The following is a 16,344-nucleotide window of genomic DNA, read 5'->3' on the forward strand; positions in this document are numbered from 1 at the left end:
TGTGTGCAGTAGTTTGTGAGGGCATGTCTGCCCAAGGGGCCTGGACTGCCCAGATCTCACCATGCCAAAAAACATCCCCTAGCCCACAGGGAAACTTTCTACCTTAGGTACACAGGTCTGACCCTGCTGACTGTGTCAGCCTTACATAAAAGAAGGTCCTTGGTGTGCAAGGGCTGTTCTGATCTACAACAGGATCTGTGTCCTTGCCAGTCTCCCAAGCATGAGGGACAGGAGCATGCTTGGCCAAGGTAGTTGCTGACCTTCTGTCTCTCTCATTTTCTTCCAGTCCTGGACGCACAACATCCAGCGGGAGAAGGAATTTCTGAGAAAGCTGGTGAAAGCCAGAGTCATCACTGACCTAACCAGTGGGATTTGAGTGGCTGCAGCCACTGCGTCCAAGGGAGGAGAAGAAGACATGCTGCAGCTCTGGGAGCAGGCACTGGCAGCCCCCTGCAAGAATCCCACCTCACTGAAGACACACAGAGATGCCCAGGTGCTCTGGGAAGACCCTCTTGCATTGCCAGTCTGCACGAGGGTTACATCTCCCACCTCCAGGCCTAGAGCTGGCTGGAGGTGGGCAAGGGGCTGAGTGGACAGTTCTTGAACTCTGCATCGCAGACAGATCTTCTGCATCCTGAATTAGACAGGAAAGACTCAGGAGAGAGAAGAAAGGTTTGTGAATACAATGATTAGTGCCAAATGGGAGGTGATGCTGCCCCGAGGCAGCAAAGCCTGAATGTACAAAGTATTATTTTTTAAAAGACTCTGCTGGAACCATACTAGAAATACCAAGGTACAAGACAAAGTCTGCTTGCGCACAGCCCTGTGAAAAACCTGGCCTCTTCATGCTCCATCTGCATTGTCACCAGCCTCTGACCTTTCCCCAGGAAAACAAATCCATCCAAAACTTTGGTGTCATTGGTGCTGCTACGATTCAAAGGGAGAATAATGGCTTCCTCTCATTCTCCACTTGGAGCTTCTGGATGGAGATGAGCATGGGTTTGTTTTTCTGCATTTTTCCTCACATCCTCCACAGAGGCAGCAACAGCAGCCACTGACTTGGCTGTGTTTTCCATAGCCATTTGCTCTGCCTCTGCCCTGACCCCAAGGTGGAGCAGGGAGCCAGTGGCTTTCTCTGCCTACAGCAGACCCTCCCCACCTTCCTGCCTGTCACGATGCAGAGGAGCCTGCCCCGTTGTGCTGAAGGCTTTCAGGCCTCTTGGTTTGTGCCTGCTGTGCAGGGCCCCTGAAGAGTCCGTGCAGACTTGTGTCACTGTTTCTGGACAGCATCTCGCTTTGGTTTTGTGTGGGAGGGGAGTAATTTATTCTTTGGAAGGAGGTCAGATCTTGAGCAGAGATCTCAAGCTTTACAGTTTGAGAGCAGACTGCGGAAGATGTTTGTTTTACGTTCCAGACTCAATCATGTTCCCTATTTAAGCGACGTGTGACCTCAATGATGATGGAACCTGATGGGAACTCTCACCCTCTGCTCGGCCCCTGCTCACTCCATTTCCAAGCTCCTCCTGTGCTGCTCTAGCACTGCTGCTCCTCCTGCTCTCAGGAGCACGTCCTTCCTTTGCCCTCTTGGTCCCAAGATGCACTATTTGCACATTTGATTTGTATACGTATTTCAGAGGAGCTGGAATAAACTGATCAACATGGCCAAGTGCGAGGGCAGCAGGGTGGTCTCATCCACCTGAAGAGCGTGGGCAGAAGGGAGGTTGCCAAGGGAATGAGCAGTTCCATGTGGAAAGTGGCTCCTGTGCTCTCCTGGCCTGGAGCAGGCTGGAGTGCACCCACAGGCACTGTCCCAGTACCTGGGTGTCAAGGCACTGGCACACAGCCAGCCGGTGCTGGGGTGAGTGGAGGGGGATCCCAGAGGGATGTGGGTTGGGCTCATGGTCCTGACACTGTGTCTGTCATGGCCCAAGGATTGCAGTCTGCCTTGCTCTGGAGTGAAGGGAGCATGACCCTGGCATGGGCAAGGAATGCTCAGAGCAGGGCTCCCCTAGACCAGCTCTGCACCTGCTGATTGCAGGGATTGTGGCTTTGGACCTGAGACCCCCAAGGGGGTGTGCAGGAGGGGCAGGCAGTGACCCAGGTGTGGGGCAGACCAGCAAACAGTACAGAATGGTTTGAGACCAGGCTGCAGGCAGAGGCAGCTCCCAGGACATGGCACTGAGTGCTGCTTACAGATATTGGTGTGGGATGCCTCCCTCAGGAGCCTCTCCTGCCTGCTGTGCCTGTAGCCAAGGAGCTTGCTCAGGGGAAAGTCCTGCCCAGCTTCTTGTTGTGGCTGCTGTTTCCCTTGTCATCTGGGAGCAGCTCAAAGTTCCTACTGCTTCTGGGCTGCAGAAGGCATGCTGGGAGGCTCTCCTTCCCTTTACCCTTCCCATGTCCCATCCCCACTGCTCTGGCCTCCCAGGGACATGCCTCCTTTCAGGATGCTCTGTGAGGTTTGCAGCAGGTTTTTGAGCATATGCCGTGGCAGATATTCCTTTTAAGTACCTCCCAATTTGTTTATCCTTCTTGAGGACTCCATGGGACTGAATTCCCATGGTTCTCACCAGGCAACCCTCCCTTTGCAGCAGTTCCTGGGTGTCAGCCTGGACTTGGAACCATCTTCTGTTGAGTCCCAGCCACGCTGGCAGGGGGAGTGCTTGGTCTGGGTCTGGCTGAGGCTGTGGCTGGGGAAGGGTTGACACCCACTCTCTCAGTCTTGGTGCTTTAACCAGCTGCCATGAGAGCCCTAGGGCTGCATCCATGGGCTGCAGTGAGCTGAGATGGCAGAGTGGGCAGCTGCATCTGGAAGGAGGAGGGAAGAGCCTTTGGTGTCTCTGCTGGGACCCCCACAAAGGATTGTTCAATTGCTTTATTGAACACTACAAAGCTCCAGGGCACTTTTATCTTCCAACTCACTGGCTCCAGGTCCAAGGGCACAGCATGGCCACTGCTCAGCCTTCCCTGTCATCCCAGCTCTCCATCACAGCCATGAACAGGTCCTGATGGGAAGTTCACCCTACAGACCAGGGAGGTGACTCAAAGCCCTTCTGCCCACCTTGACAAAGGTCTCCAGGCAGAAGAGTCCAAGTGGAATAGATGAGTGCAAGGTCCAGAGTGACTGTGGTGGGTCAGGACCACCTGCATGCAGAAGGAAAGAGCGTTTTGGGGACCAAGACTCTCCTCTGGCTCACTGACACCACAGAGCAGCCCATGGCCAGGTGATGGGGCTCCAGCTCCAGGAGCAGTGCACGGCACTGGGTTTTGCTCCTGGGTGCTGTTCTTTTGGCTGCCTCCCCAGGTGCACCTGCAGCCACCTCCCGCCCTTGAGACGCCGCAGTCCCGGCAGCTCGGAGCGGCGCACGGGTCAGAGCAGGGTCAGTGGGACGGATGTGAGTCTTGGCCTCTCCCTCACAGTGACTCACCTTGTCAGATCGGAAGGGAGAGCCCAGGGGAATTCTCCACAGCCTAAATATAGAGCGGGGTTGCCTGGTGCCTCTGATGCGCTGTGGTGCAGAAAGGCCACTCGGGTGGCAGGGAACTGCCTAGAGACAGCCCAGGGAAACACAGGGAGATCAGGGGCCAGTGACCACTGTGGGTTTTGCTCCAGCTAGTGCAGAGAGCAGGTCTGGGCAGCTGCAGGGCAGCCTGCATGTGCTGCTCTGGAGGACAGGAGGTGCTGGAGAGCTGCTGCTGCTGCTGTGCTGACCACACCATGAGCTGCTTGTGCATTTCTGTCAGTGCCCACCACACTGGCATTGGGATCCCACCACCAGCTCACCCTGTTAGGCCTGGCCCTGTTAGGCCTGGCCATGCTATGGCCTCGAGCTCACACGTGCCAAAGGTAAGCACCATGGCCAGGTAGCATGAGGCAGCAGTGGGATCCAGCCCAGCATTCCTCATCCCAGTATCTCTGGGCTTCCAGTGTCTCCTTCCTTGGAGGGAGAAGTGGAGAGGCCCAGCCTGGCCATGCTGTGCTACCCCTCAGTGTGAGCACTGCTGGGAGCAGGAGGTGTCAGGACAGGGCCATCTGTGTCAGATGGGCACAGTTGGGTTGGGTACGGGCAGAACTGGACATGGGCAGGGGCTTCCAGAGTGTTTGGCAGGGAGGCAGCCACCATGCTGAGCTCCATGGGCACCAGCACAGCGTGTGCTCTCGGTCCAAGTGTGTGTCACTCACAGTATTAGAGACGTGTCCTTCAGTGCAGGAGCTCCTTTGGGGCCACAGCCCAGCCCCTCTGGGCTCTGGCTCCTTGCACAGCCTGCACAGGGTCTCGAAAGGGCCAGTGCATTTGCCGGTACTGTACCAAGCCAAGATGCAAGAACTCAATGAGTTTTTAAAATTAGTTTTAGTTTCTGCATTTTTTTTTTAATTTTCCCTCTAGGCAGGGAGGGTAAGAGTCTTGCAGGCTCCTCCAAGCCGGCTTATGTCACATCAATTCAGTCATATCACAGAAGCAATAAAGCTATCAAACAAGCTTGGCTGGCCTCTTTCTTCTGCTGCCTTGGGCCTTTTTTATGGGAGGCAGAGGGATTCCCCTGGTTGGGCTGTCCTCTGCCTGGTTTCACTGCTGACTCCTCTGGAACAGTAATCCAGCTGCCAGGAGCTGCAGCTGGCCAATGCCACTGGCCTGGTGCTGGGGACAGGAGAGGTCTGTGCTCCTCCTTGCAGGTGACTTTGAGGGGTAGGAGACGGGATTTTGGGTTGGGTTTGTTTAATGTTGGAAGGCACAGGCATCAGAGCTTGTCCTGCCTGTGACTATGGCTGCTCTCCTGGGGACTCCCTGCCAGCAGGATGTCTTCCTGCCAAGGGTCAGAGCAGCAATCGGGCTGGGTGTGGCCCTGACAAAGGCAGGTGTCCAGCCAAGTGACCTTCTCACCACAGTGTCCTGGAAAAGGAAATGGTTTAGGAAGCCAGGGACCGAGGCTGTGTCCAGCTCTCATACCTGCCAAGTCCCAGCTGGAAGAGTGTAACTCCTTAGGCAAGCCCTGGTGATGCCACCAGGCTCCCAGAGCCACAGGATATGTTGGAGACAGTTCCATTGCTTGGAGGCACGGGAAGGCTAATTCCAGGTGGGTGACTGGTCTGCCAGACCTCCCAGCTTCCAAACAAGGGGTGGGTTGTTACTAGCACCAATGGGGCAACAGAGAAGCAACTGCCCAGCCCTCCCTGATGCGTGGTTGCAGGTTTCAGGGAGATGCTGGAGCAGCTCAAATCCTCCTTCCATCCCTCCTCTTTTCCTAGCATTTAAAGAACAGGATCACCACTGCCATCTGGCTGAGCCAGCCCCAGGGATGGCCCATGCCCTGTCCTGGCCGTGGGAGGGCGGAGGAAGAAAAGAGCACAGAGCCTGGGACCAGGGCACACGAGGACGTTCAGGTCAGCTGAGACAAGGAGACTTGTTCAGAGATATCCCTGAAGGAGCCACGTCACTGCTGAGATGGGACACAGCCTGCGTCACAGCTCTCTCCCACGTATGTTTTGTCACACCCAGCCATGGCCTCGGACAGCAGTCACGACGTGCTCAGTTCTGCCATCTGGCTGGTCTGCATCACCCCCTCCTGCCACTCGCAAGGGTGGCACCTTTAGGGACAGATGTCACAGCAGGTCCTGGCTCGGCTCAGCAGGCCTTATTCCAGACCAGACAAGGCACCTGTGACACCCCAGCCCCGGGGGTGCAGGAGCACGGGCTGGCACAGGCAGTGCCCTGGGAGGTACCAAGCCAGGCAGTGCCAGCAGCAGTCAGGGACCAGGTCACCCCTCTGTCTGGAGACCTGTGGGGCTGGAACACTGCCCTGCACCCCAGTACCCTATGCAGCCTGAGCCATGCCCAGCACACCCCATGGCAGAGCCAGTACTCATGGGAGCCCAAGAGGGGAGAGCAGTGCTAGGATTGAGGCACATAGCTGGGACATACCATCCCCTGCCACCACGGCTGTGGGAGGACAGGGAGGAACTGCTGCTGGTAGGCCATTAGCTGACAGCAGCTGCAGGCTTCTCAGGACAAGAAGGAAGAGCAGAGGAGAGAGCCAGTGCCTCCAGGTGTCTGGGATAGCAGCCTCGAAGTGGGCACACCTGGAAGAGAACAGACGCCAGGCTTTGCACAACCACCCCTTCTACATGACTGGGGACACTGGGCTCACCTGTATGGGTGCCCTGGATACCCTGTGCCATGCCCCTGCATACAACCAGCATCACATCCTCAGGACTTCCTGGCTGTGTCCTGGAGGACAAGACGACCTGCCCAACCTAGGCAAGGTGGGAGGGGATGGGCTAACCCCTCTGCTGAGCCAGCACCCGAGGCTGTCTCTGAGCCCTGAGGGTTATCAGTGGGGGAGGCAGCCCTTCCCTTCATTGGCAGCCCTATCTTCCTGGGCAGCTTCCCTACTATGGGCAAGGCTGTGGCCAGACCCAGCTCCATGGGGACAGCCAGGCAACCTGGAACAGGATATGCCGCTCACATTGAAATTTTCCAAGCAGGCAGCTGCATTAGTCTGTAGCCCTGCAAAGCAGAGGAACCTGTTCCCTGTCACTTGCTCCCAGCTGTTTCTCTGCCCCAGGGATGCACCAGGGCCTCCAAAACTCTGCTGAGCCTAGGCATCCATGGGCACAGACTCCAACGCCCGTGAGGACATCTCAGATGGGAGCAGCCCCAGGCCGTGAGGCAGCAGTCCCACGGCAGAGCCCGTGCTCCCACCAGTGCCACTAGCAGTCAGGGAGCCACCCAGAGGCACAGACCAGGTCAAGATGCTTGTGCCAGGACAGGAGTGGGGGTGAAAGGGGGGAGCCGGGGCCGCACGGTGCCGCTCCAGGGCAGGTGAAGCAGCAGCTCCGGGCCGCGTGCCACCTCCGCTGTCCCTGCTCGCGGTGGCAGGGACGGCTTAGTGGGCGCCGCCTGTGCCCGCACACTCCCTGGCAGGTGATGTCGCAGGAGGACGCGGGAGTTGTCACCCCCGCTCCGGATAATCCGAGGAGATGAGAGCAGGCGAGGCGACGGCTCCGCAGGTGGCTGCAGGAGCGGCCACCCGACCCTTCCGCGGGACCGCGGGGCCCGGGCTGCCGGGCGGCGGGAAGGAGGTTAAAGCCACGCGGGTGGCCCGGGGTCGGGGCGACCTGGGCGTGCAGCCGTGGCACAGCCGGCGACCGAGCCGCTGGCCCCGCTCCAGCCGGGGAGTTGCATAAGCCCGGGGAGTAGCGCCGTGGCGGCGGAGCGCCGCCGGGGCAGGTGACACGGCCGGCGGCGTAGCGGGGCGCGCAGCCCGCCCGGGCGCCCTCGGAGCCCGCAGCCATGAGGGCCGGACCCGGGGGGCTCGCCTGGCCCGGGGCGCGTCCCGGAGATCGGCTCCGGCCGGGGGAGCACGTGTGAAGCGGGGCCGAGCGGAGGCGGCCCCGGGATTTGGCACGTTCGCAAGGAGCACTCGAGAGCCCCGGGATGGACGCGGAGGGCCCCGGGCGGTGACGTAAGGACTCGCACGGGCTCGGCTCGACTCGCCAGCCGGCCCCCATGTCCCCGGGGCCAGCGGCGGCCCCGGCGGAGGGAGGCAGGGCGGCGGCAGAGGTAAGGAGCCCGGTGGCGGGCGGCCCAGCCCAGGAGGACCGTGGCGCGGGGCGCGGGCGGGCGGGAGGCCGGACTCCTCCTCCGGCGAGGCCGGACACGAGCGGCAGGCAGACCGGTGCCCCGAGTCAGCTCGGGATGCTTGGGACGCGGGCCGGCCCCGCCGCTGCCGGGAGCTGCCGGGATAGCCCTGACCCTGCCCGACAGCCCATCCCCGCCGGATCCCCACGTGTGCAGGGGGTCCCCCGCGGGGCTCTGCTCCCGGAGCGCTCCGGGAAGGGCTGAACCCTTTCCCGAGCGTGTCCGTGTGTCCGTCCGGGTTGCGCTGTGGTCGCGCTGTCGGGGCAGGAAGCACCGATCACGGGGCGTCCGTCCGTCCAGGCTGCGGGTCCGCCTGCCCGGGGGCCGGCCGACGGACAGGTGGCGGTAGCGGGGGTCGGGTGCCTCCGGGGGTCCCGGTGCTGTTCCCGGCGGGGTGCGAGTTTCCGCGGGAGCTCGGAGGCGGTGCGGATCACGGCGAGAGCCGGTGCTGAAGCGGGTTGGGCTGCGGCTCCTGCGCTGATGGGATTCCGGTGCTCTCCTGATCCCGGTGCGGTCCAGGCGCCCGTGCGGGTCGGAGTCCCGGTGCCACTACGTGCGGATCGGGGCGCCGGTTGGTATCCTGGTGCCAGTGTGAGTCGGGGTCCCGGTGCCGGTGCCCGCCCCGCCGGTCAGGTGACGGCGGCTGGAATTTGACACCGGCAGCCACGACGGGAGCGGGATGGAGCCGCCGGTGCCCCGCACTGCGCGTCCGCCTGACGCCGCCGCCACCGCACCCCGAGACGCAGCGGGAGCGGCACCGGGAGCAGCGGCGGGAGTCGGTGCCGGCGGGGCAGCGCCGGCCCCCGCCAGCGCCCCGCCCCGGCGCAGCGGCGGCGGGCGGCGGGGGGCGGCGGGGAGCGGAGGCGATGCGGGGCAGCGGCGGCCCGGGGGATGGTCCCCACCGCGGGCACGGTGAGTGCGGGCCGGGGTGGCGGGCGACAGCGCCCGCCCCAGCCTGCCAGCGGCCCCGAGTCTCGGCGGAGGCTCGTACCGGGACTACGGGGGGGACGAGGGGAACCCGCTTCGCCGCCCACCTCCCGGCAATATTCGCGGGCCGGTGAGGAGTCTCGGGCCGCCCCCGGGCAAGTCCTCCTAGTTCGGCTACCGGGGTGCCGAGCCCGACCCGGCGGCGGGAAGCGCTGGGGGCCGCGGCGGAGCCGGGGCTCCCTGCCGGGGCGGGGAGAGGCGGCACCCCGCTGCGGGCGCCCGAGGGGCCCGGGGACGGACTCGCCCGCCTCTTCCCTGGGCTCCCGCCCGGCCCGTTGGGCACGTCGGACAGGTGTGCGCCCCGGGCGGTGGGCAGGCGAGAGGCAAGGGGCGGGGGTACCCTGTGCTCCCTGGCTCTGCTGTCCCTGAGTTGGGGCCGAGTTTGGTCTCTGCCGTGTGTCCCGGGTGTCTGAGTCCTCATACGCGGGGTTGATTTCTGACCCATCACTTCTTCTGCCACGGTCAGCCCGAAGGGACGCAGGGCCTCCGCCGGTGCCCGCAGGTGTCCGAAGGGGTCTCTGGGCATCCCCCCGCGCTTCCAGGTGGGGCCCGCGGCTGCAGGGCTGCCACAGCTACTCCGAGAGCGGAGACACCGCGGGCCTGGGGCACCCGCTGGGCCCGTGCGGATGCACTTCGCGAGTGTCTGTGCCTCCCCCGGGGGCCTGGGGCAGCCATGGGACATGGGACATGGGACATGCTCTCCCAGCGCCCCGTGCACAGGGCGGGCAGCGGGGCTCTCGCCGGGCTCTGCACCAGTGAATGTGAGGTGGCTTGCTCAGGGATTGCACCAACAATTGCTGTTGTTTAGCCCCGGGCGGGGGACACATGTGGCGGGGGTCCAGACAGGTGCTCACATGGATGAGCTCGGTTCCGACCCTGGGGAAAAACCCTCCTGTGTCTATGAGTCGCCCGGCAGGGCTCTGGCAGCTGTGTCTGGGGGAGATCCAGCCAGATTTCCCCGTACAGGACATGCGGGTCTGCTGTGGGGTGTGCAGGTCTGGCACCGCCGTGGGGTGCCCAGTTGCTGGGCTCAGCCCTGCCCGCGCTGGGCGAAAGCAGATGCCGAGCGGGGCCAGCGTGGGCTGCGGTCCTGCGCGCTCGAGGAGCTGCCCCGTGGACGGGGCCCCGAGTCTGAGGTGGCGCTGCTTGTGTTAGTCCGTCGCTTCGGCGCTGGGGCTCCCGATGGCGAAGGGAGGCTGCCCTCGTTCGGCGCCCCGCCGGCAGCGCTGCCGCTGCAGAGTCCGGGGCCGTGCTGCCGCCGGACGGGAGAAGCCTGAATTGCACCGGACCGGCCGATCCGTCCCGTCCCGTCCCGTCCCGTCCCGTCCCGTCCCGTCCCGTCCCGCCGGGATGCTGGAGCCGAGGGGCCGCAGCAGGGCTGGCTCCCCGCCGCGGAAGCGAGGACCGGGGAGTCCGTCCCTTTCCAGCAGGGCGCAGGGACCCTCGCCTGGCCCCTCCGGCCTGGGAAATCCATGACCTGGCGGCAGCGGCTGGCGCGGGGCCACGGGCCGCCACGGGAGCGGAGGGCAGCGTGGGCTGTGTTTGCCCAGGCTGTGGCGGCTGGTGCGGCCGGGGGGGCAGTGCGAGCCCTGCAGGCAGCGGGGGCGCATCCCGCCTGGTGCACGGCCCCCGGAGGGGACACATGGGCCGGGCAGCGCCCACTACAGACCCGTGGCCAGTGCAGGGTGGCATCAGATTCCACAATTGGGATTTGGGGACCATCCCCCGAGATGCTAGAGGGACTGGAAGAAATTATGTTTTCTTCTTGTCCCAGCAGTGCCCAGGTATGTGCTTTCACTTTTTTTTGGTCAGGAGCACTCCCCTCAGCATGTCTCCATCCCCTATTGCTTCCTTTGCCATGGAAGCAACTGGGACATGCTGGGGCAAAGCCGAAGTCATAGAGGGGATGGAGGAACTCTTGAATGCAGAATGCCACTAAGCTCCAAGGGGACAGTCCCCTTGAGAGATAGGATATGCAGCAGATGGGACAAGGAAACTACAACCCCTTTTGGAACCACTTCTAAAGCCCTTCAAAGCCAGAGTATCCTAGCTTTGGACACTGGGGCACCCCTGCACCACAGGTGGGAGCTGGGGAAGGAGGCAAAGATGTGGCTGCAAACGGGAGTTGCCGCAGCACCTCCTGGGAAACATCACTCCCCTGAGACCGTGCTTGCTGCTCCTCTGGGACCATGCACAGCAGGGATGCAGTGCCTTTCTGTGTGTCAGGGCAGTGGATGCCAAGCTGTGGTGTTGGGGGGAATGACTACAGTGAGCTCAGCGTGGTGCTCCGTACCCTGCTGTGTCCCCACAGGACCTGCCTGAGCATCCTGCCCCTTGCAGTCCCACTCATCCAGGCTGCTCAGGGGGTGTGTGTCCCAGCTTGGCGCAGGCAGCAGCCTGGGGAGCCAGCACAGGGCCAAGGGGTGGCTGCACCCAAGGACCCTTTGCTAATGGATTTGGAGTTTCCAAGGTCAGGCTCCCACTGTGAGCAAGAAAAACATTCCCAGGGAAGGGCCATGGGAAAGGGCCCCCCCGTACAGCACTCCCAGCCCAGCCACTGCCTCACAGCCCAGCCTGGCATCCCAGGCTGTTCACATGAGGACATGGCTGCATGGCCCCTGAGGAGACGTGCTGTACAAAGGCTGGGTTACCCAAGCTGCCCAATCTCTTGGAAGGGGGGTTCGGTGTGGTGAGGATGCCTGGCTGTGCCAGGAGAGGAGAGGGGTAGGGGTGGGCCATGAACGGGGTACAGGAGGTGTTGTGAGGTTCTGGGGGGTGAGGGAGGGGGTGGCAGGCTTGGCCAGGGCAAGGAGGCATGTGCCAACTCCCAGTCAGCCAGCTTTATACCCACCCTGTGTGGGCACTGACCCCAGCCTCTGTACTTGCAGCTAGCATGGACCAGCGACAGGGGCCACCAGAGCGAAGGCCTGCAGGATCTGCCACGCACCTGCAGCCCAAGGTGAGCCCAGGTCTGTCTGGCTGCCATGGCCAGGACTACATGACCCCATCCCCACCCATCCCCAGCTCATGGAGCATCATTCCTGGTGTGGGGAATGAACCCTGGTCGGGGCTGACCCTGCTGTGCTGTGATTCATTGCAGGAGGGGACACTGTGGGGGTTCTTTGCCATCCTGTCACTGCTGGCTGGGCTGGCCACAGGCACCCTGCGAACACCACACTGCAACGAGACGCTGGACGCAGCCCCCACGCCACGGGGCACAGCCACTGCCAGCCTGTCTGGGGAGGACACTGTGGAGACACCCCTTGCTGCTGCCTGGAGCCAGCTGTACGGTGCGTTTTGGGACACGTCCCCAGCCTGGGCATGGTGGTCCTGTGTGTAGGGCATGGGCACGTTGGGAGCTACTGTGGGGAGCCCCAGCCCATGTGGGGCTGTGGCTGCACTTTGGGGCTGGGCAGAGGGGATCTCAACATGTGGGGCCCTGAGCTTCATGCTGGGCATGTGGCAGAGCCCTAGAAATGAGAAGATGAGAAGATCTTGGCTGGAAGTATCTTCCCACCTGCACACCCTCTCAGGCACCAGCCCTTGCCATGGTGGGTGATCAGGAGGGATCTGTAGGTCACAGCGGGGACCCGCGGGCTCAGAAGAAGGGCAATGGGTGAAGGGTAGGTCATGACAGCGCCATCTCCTCCATGTGCAGGGGACAATGCGACAACAGGTAGCCCAGGCACAGCAGAGCTGGCGGAGGACCTGCTGCTGCGTGCTGAGCGCTCACCGCCAGGTACCAGCAAAGCCAGAAAGGCAGGGGGGAAATCCCCACGGCGCACCCGCGGGCGCAACTGCCACATCCGCAACCTGATGGTGAAGGTGCGTGACCTGGGCCTGGGCTTCAACTCGGATGAGATCGTGCTCTTCAAGTACTGCAGTGGGTCCTGCCACCGGGCACGCAGCAACTACGACCTGACGCTGGGCAGCCTGCTGCGGCAGCAGCTCATCGCCCCGGGGCCGCAGGAGCGCGTCCTCAGCCACCCCTGCTGCCGACCCACCCGCTATGAGGCCGTCTCCTTCATGGATGTGGAGAACACATGGCAGACAGTGGAGAAGCTCTCAGCAGCTGAGTGCAGCTGTATTGGCTGAGGAGGGGGCCGCTGGCTTGGCCCCAGCTCGACACATGCCGACAGACTCCAGCTTGCCACGTGCGGTGGCACTGTGGCTCAGAACAAGGGTTTGGCAGAGGCCGGTGCCCCTGTTGTTACGTGGCCACAAAGAACCGAGGTGAGATGGAGTCATGACTGGGGTGTGGGTGGCCAAGCCCGCTCCTGCTCAGTGCCAAGCAGCTGGTGCCAGCAGCTACATGGGGTCCTGGCTCAGCCCTGGGAGACGAGCTGAAGAGAGTATGGACCATTCCCACCACTCCCAAGGGTCTGCTAGCCCAGTGTCCATCAGCAGCACTCCTGCACCTGTGCTCCAGAGGCCAAGCATCACCCAGGCTTCAGAGGGGGCAAAACCGCCCTATCCCCTCGGGCACCCTGGGGTCAGTGGTGCAGGGGAGGGGTGTCCCTGAGGGCAGGGATGCAGTGGGCCAATTTGCACCAGAGTGGAGTGCGGGGTCTGCACCTGGACCAGCAGCAGACCCTAGTATTCTGCAGGGTGTTCATTCCTAGACACCCACTGGGACCCCCACCCCTGCCTGGTTCCCAGGGTAGTGGCAGGGTCCCCACGCTGCTCCGTGGTGCTGTGGCACTAAACTATTTATTACTCTAAATTATTTATTTATTGTTCTCGAGCGGCAGCTCCTATTTATGACTTTGGGCCCCCAGCGGCCGGGTGTAATTTAACCCCAGCGCTGCACTGAAGCCCTGGGCAGCGCCCCGTGCACCCCGCACCCTTTTTCTATTATTTGTAAAATTTGAGGGATAAACTCTATTTTTGTACAGTCGCCTTTTCCTGTAGCAATAAAGCGATGGGCTGCGCGTCCAACCTCTGCGTGTGCCCGTGATGAGGACGGGGCTGTCCCTGAGGTGGCAGCAGGAGGGTGTCCCTGAGGTGGCAGCAGGAGGGTGTCCCTGAGGTGGCAGCGGGAGGGTGTCCCTGAGGTGGCAGCCGGCTCCGGCCGGCACTGCCCGCCCCGCGCAGGGAGCGGTGCCGGTGCGCGGTGCGCGGTGCCCGGCAGGGGACGCGCCTGGGCCGGGACTACCGCTCCCGGCGTGCGGCGCGGCGCTGCGGCAGGTCCTGGGCTGCCCGGCCGCGCCTGCGGGGCCGCGGGGAGAGGCGAGGCGGGGCCGGGGAGAAGCGGAGCGGGGCGCCGGGGCTGCTCGGGGAGTCCCGCGGGCGCCTCCCGGCCCGACCGCCGCGCCGAGTCGCGCCGCCCCGGTGCCGCCGCCCCCGTCGGGGCGGGAGGCGGGTCCCGCCGCGATGCGGCTGCCCGTGCGCCGCCGCTGTCGCCCGCCCGCCGCCGCCTCCTGAGCGCCGCCGCAGCCATGGAGCGGAGGGCGGAGGCGCCGCCGCCGCAGGGCCTCGACTTCACCGTGGAGAACGTGGAGAAGGTGAGCGAACGGCGCCGGCCCACGGGTGGCCGTGGCGGGGCGGGGGGGCCCGGCGGCGGGATGCTGACGGTGCCGCGGCGCTGCGGGGGATGCGGCTCGGGGAGCGGGGGGGCACCTGCTCGGCCGTGCCGGGCCCGGCGAGGGCGGCGGGCGGCGTCCCCTGTGCCTGCCCGCCCTGCCGCTGGTGGGGTCCGGACACGGGGCTGGAGGGGGAGCCGCCGGGGCGGCCCGGGAGGGAAAATGATGTGGCAGGAATGGGAGCAGGAGGGAGGGGTTGTGTTTCTGACTGGCGTCCTCTAGGTCGCCAGCTGCAGCGCTGGGCAGGGAGAGCCCACGGGTCTGGTCCTGGCTGCTGAACCAGCTGCATCAACGTGAAGCCCATTATCAGTGTCTCCATTAGGCAGGGAAGGAAGGAACTTTTGCCAGGTGCTGGGAATTACTGGGTATTATGGTTGGGAAAAGCCTCCAGCACATGGATGGCCCACTGATACCTTTCTAAACCAGGAATTCAGCTCCTTTGCTCCTGCTGAAGCTCAAGGTCTTTCAAAGTATCTGCAGGGCAACAGGAGTGAGACTGATTGCTGAAATCTGGGATCCAGGGAATTGCCACGGCAAACCAAGGCCTGCTGGCATCACACTGCTGTTGGGATGAGCTCTGAGCAGCTGATGTGGGACCTGGGGTTCATCACAGAGACTAAACAGGGCACCTCAGTGAGCACACCGGAAGGGCAGCTGGGCAAAAACCTCCCCTTAGTCACCTTGGAGGTGATGGGGGCAGGGCAGCAGAGGATGCATCCCTGAAGGGCAAACAGCAAGTGCATCACTCTTCCACTTACCCTGTAGCCAGACACCCAGCAGACATCCATAGCTTGGTCCTCAGACAGTTAGTGGGAATCCCAGTGTCCTCATTTTTCCTCTATAAGAATAGACTGAGATCCTTGCCAAAGCAGTACTCATGGGCGTACTGGTGGGCACATAGAATCATGGAATCATTTAGCTTGGAAAAGACCTCTCAGATCATCTTGTCCCATGGTTAGTGCAATCCTGCCGAGCCCACCAGTAACCCACTTCTGAAAGCTTTTCACACCCGTCCCTCCCCAGTATGTTGCCTGGCCTCACAGGAGATGTCAGGTCAGGGATGTCAGGTTTGTCACTGGGTGCTGGTTGCCTTTGTGGCTGCAGGTGAGACACAGCCCACCTCTTCCAGGGAGATGGAGACAGAGCACAGCCGGGGGATTAACTGATGTCTGGAAAATGCTACGTTCATACAACCTTCTGCAGCTTAATCTGCATCCATCCAGGGCTGCTGGATGATTTTGCCTCTGACTCCCTTTCTTTTCATCAGGCACAAACCGCTCCTTTGTTTGCACCAACAATGAGGCGCACACTTGCCCGGGAAGGGTGGGCAGTGCCAGGGTGGGGGCACCCGGCGCCGGCTGCGTGAGGTGCGGCTGTGCCGAGAGGCAGCTCATCCTTGCCAAGCTGCTCGGGATTTAGTCTCCCAATGCCTGGGAGGAGGCAGAGATGCCCTCCAGGATGCTTCATCTCCCCTCCCCCAGCCTGCCTCTGCCTCTCCTGATCTCTGCAGGCTTTGCCATCTCAGTGGTGTCCTCTGAAGGTGCAGCTGTGGACTGCAGTGGGGCTCTGAGCTGCTGGTGGGGGGCAGCAGCACAGTCCCTGAACAGGGGAAGAAGCATGGGGTGGGATCAGAAGAAAACACAGAGGTTCAGCAGCTTAGAGCCTTCCTGTGTCAGTCTTTTCCAGGAAGGTCTGTGGGGTACAAAGTGATGGGCTTTGCTGGGAGCAGGGTTGGTGGGAGGCAGGTGGGTAGAGCCGCTTTGTCAGTGGTGATGCTGGCAGATGACTGATGCTCCTACTGGCCTGGGTTCTTCCACCTGCCAGGTTTTGTGCATGGTTCTATTAATAATACTGAATACTGATTTAAGTCAGGGTTTGACTCCACTCTGAGTCAGTCAGTGATAAGTGCTGGGGTTAGGAACAGCATGAGGAGCTGGTTATCTTATAAATCATAGGGCTGAAGCCTTTCCAGGTCCACTGCAGTGGAAGTCATCATGTGTGGCAGTTGTAGCTAGGGCAGTCTGAGACTGTGCCTGTCACGCTCTTCTCATGCTTTTCATGGAGAAGATTCCATCCCTGGAAAATCCTTTTGTACCCCTACTGTTGTTTATTATGCAGTGGGGTTTTGCAGGGCTCTA

The 16,344-nt window shown here is 62.3% G+C and overlaps 3 protein-coding genes across 17 annotated transcripts in view; all 3 read left to right on the plus strand.

Annotated features, from left to right (window-relative positions):
- Nucleotides 1-4,478, plus strand: part of ST3GAL3 (ST3 beta-galactoside alpha-2,3-sialyltransferase 3) — a 176,104-nt gene extending 171,626 nt beyond the window's left edge. For all 10 annotated transcript variants that reach the window (XM_077182426.1, XM_077182432.1, XM_077182425.1 and 7 more), the window contains one exon: nucleotides 287-4,478. In XM_077182426.1, the coding sequence (XP_077038541.1) occupies nucleotides 287-376 (90 nt within the window). In that variant the 3' untranslated portion in view covers nucleotides 377-4,478. The remainder of the gene's footprint in view (nucleotides 1-286) is intronic.
- ARTN (artemin) lies at nucleotides 1,726-13,562 on the plus strand. Of its 5 annotated transcripts, XM_077182434.1 has the most exons (5): nucleotides 1,726-1,858; nucleotides 5,246-5,475; nucleotides 11,513-11,583; nucleotides 11,725-11,914; nucleotides 12,283-13,562. In XM_077182434.1, exons 2-5 carry the CDS (start codon nucleotides 5,442-5,444, stop codon nucleotides 12,717-12,719), a joined length of 732 nt encoding a protein of 243 aa, XP_077038549.1. In that variant the 5' UTR covers nucleotides 1,726-1,858; nucleotides 5,246-5,441; the 3' UTR covers nucleotides 12,720-13,562. The 5 variants fall into 5 exon arrangements, with proteins under 5 accessions (XP_077038549.1, XP_077038550.1, XP_077038551.1 ...); XM_077182435.1 differs by lacking the exon at nucleotides 5,246-5,475 and having other exon boundaries at nucleotides 1,729-1,858; XM_077182436.1 differs by lacking the exons at nucleotides 1,726-1,858; nucleotides 5,246-5,475 and adding an exon at nucleotides 7,419-7,559.
- A 280-nt stretch (nucleotides 13,563-13,842) lies between these two features.
- The window catches only part of IPO13 (importin 13), a 31,184-nt gene continuing 28,682 nt past the window's right edge, over nucleotides 13,843-16,344 (plus strand). The window contains exon 1 of one of the 2 annotated variants that reach the window (XM_054638563.2): nucleotides 13,843-14,128. In XM_054638563.2, coding sequence (XP_054494538.1) covers nucleotides 14,063-14,128 — 66 coding nt within the window. In that variant the 5' untranslated portion in view covers nucleotides 13,843-14,062. The remainder of the gene's footprint in view (nucleotides 14,129-16,344) is intronic. The other variant, XM_054638564.2, reaches the window with a different exon arrangement.

The sequence above is a fragment of the Agelaius phoeniceus genome, chromosome 8 (genome assembly GCF_051311805.1).
Source record: "Agelaius phoeniceus isolate bAgePho1 chromosome 8, bAgePho1.hap1, whole genome shotgun sequence".
Taxonomy (NCBI): domain Eukaryota; kingdom Metazoa; phylum Chordata; class Aves; order Passeriformes; family Icteridae; genus Agelaius; species Agelaius phoeniceus.

Coding starts and splice junctions, on each gene's coding strand:
- ARTN (XM_054638565.2), top strand. CDS start 8,504: ATGCGGGGCAGCGGCGGCCCGGGGGATGGTCCCCACCGCGGGCACG. Junction 8,550..11,512: donor TGGTCCCCACCGCGGGCACG/GTGAGTGCGGGC, acceptor CTGTACTTGCAG/CTAGCATGGACCAGCGACAG. Junction 11,915..12,282: donor TGCCTGGAGCCAGCTGTACG/GTGCGTTTTGGG, acceptor CTCCATGTGCAG/GGGACAATGCGACAACAGGT.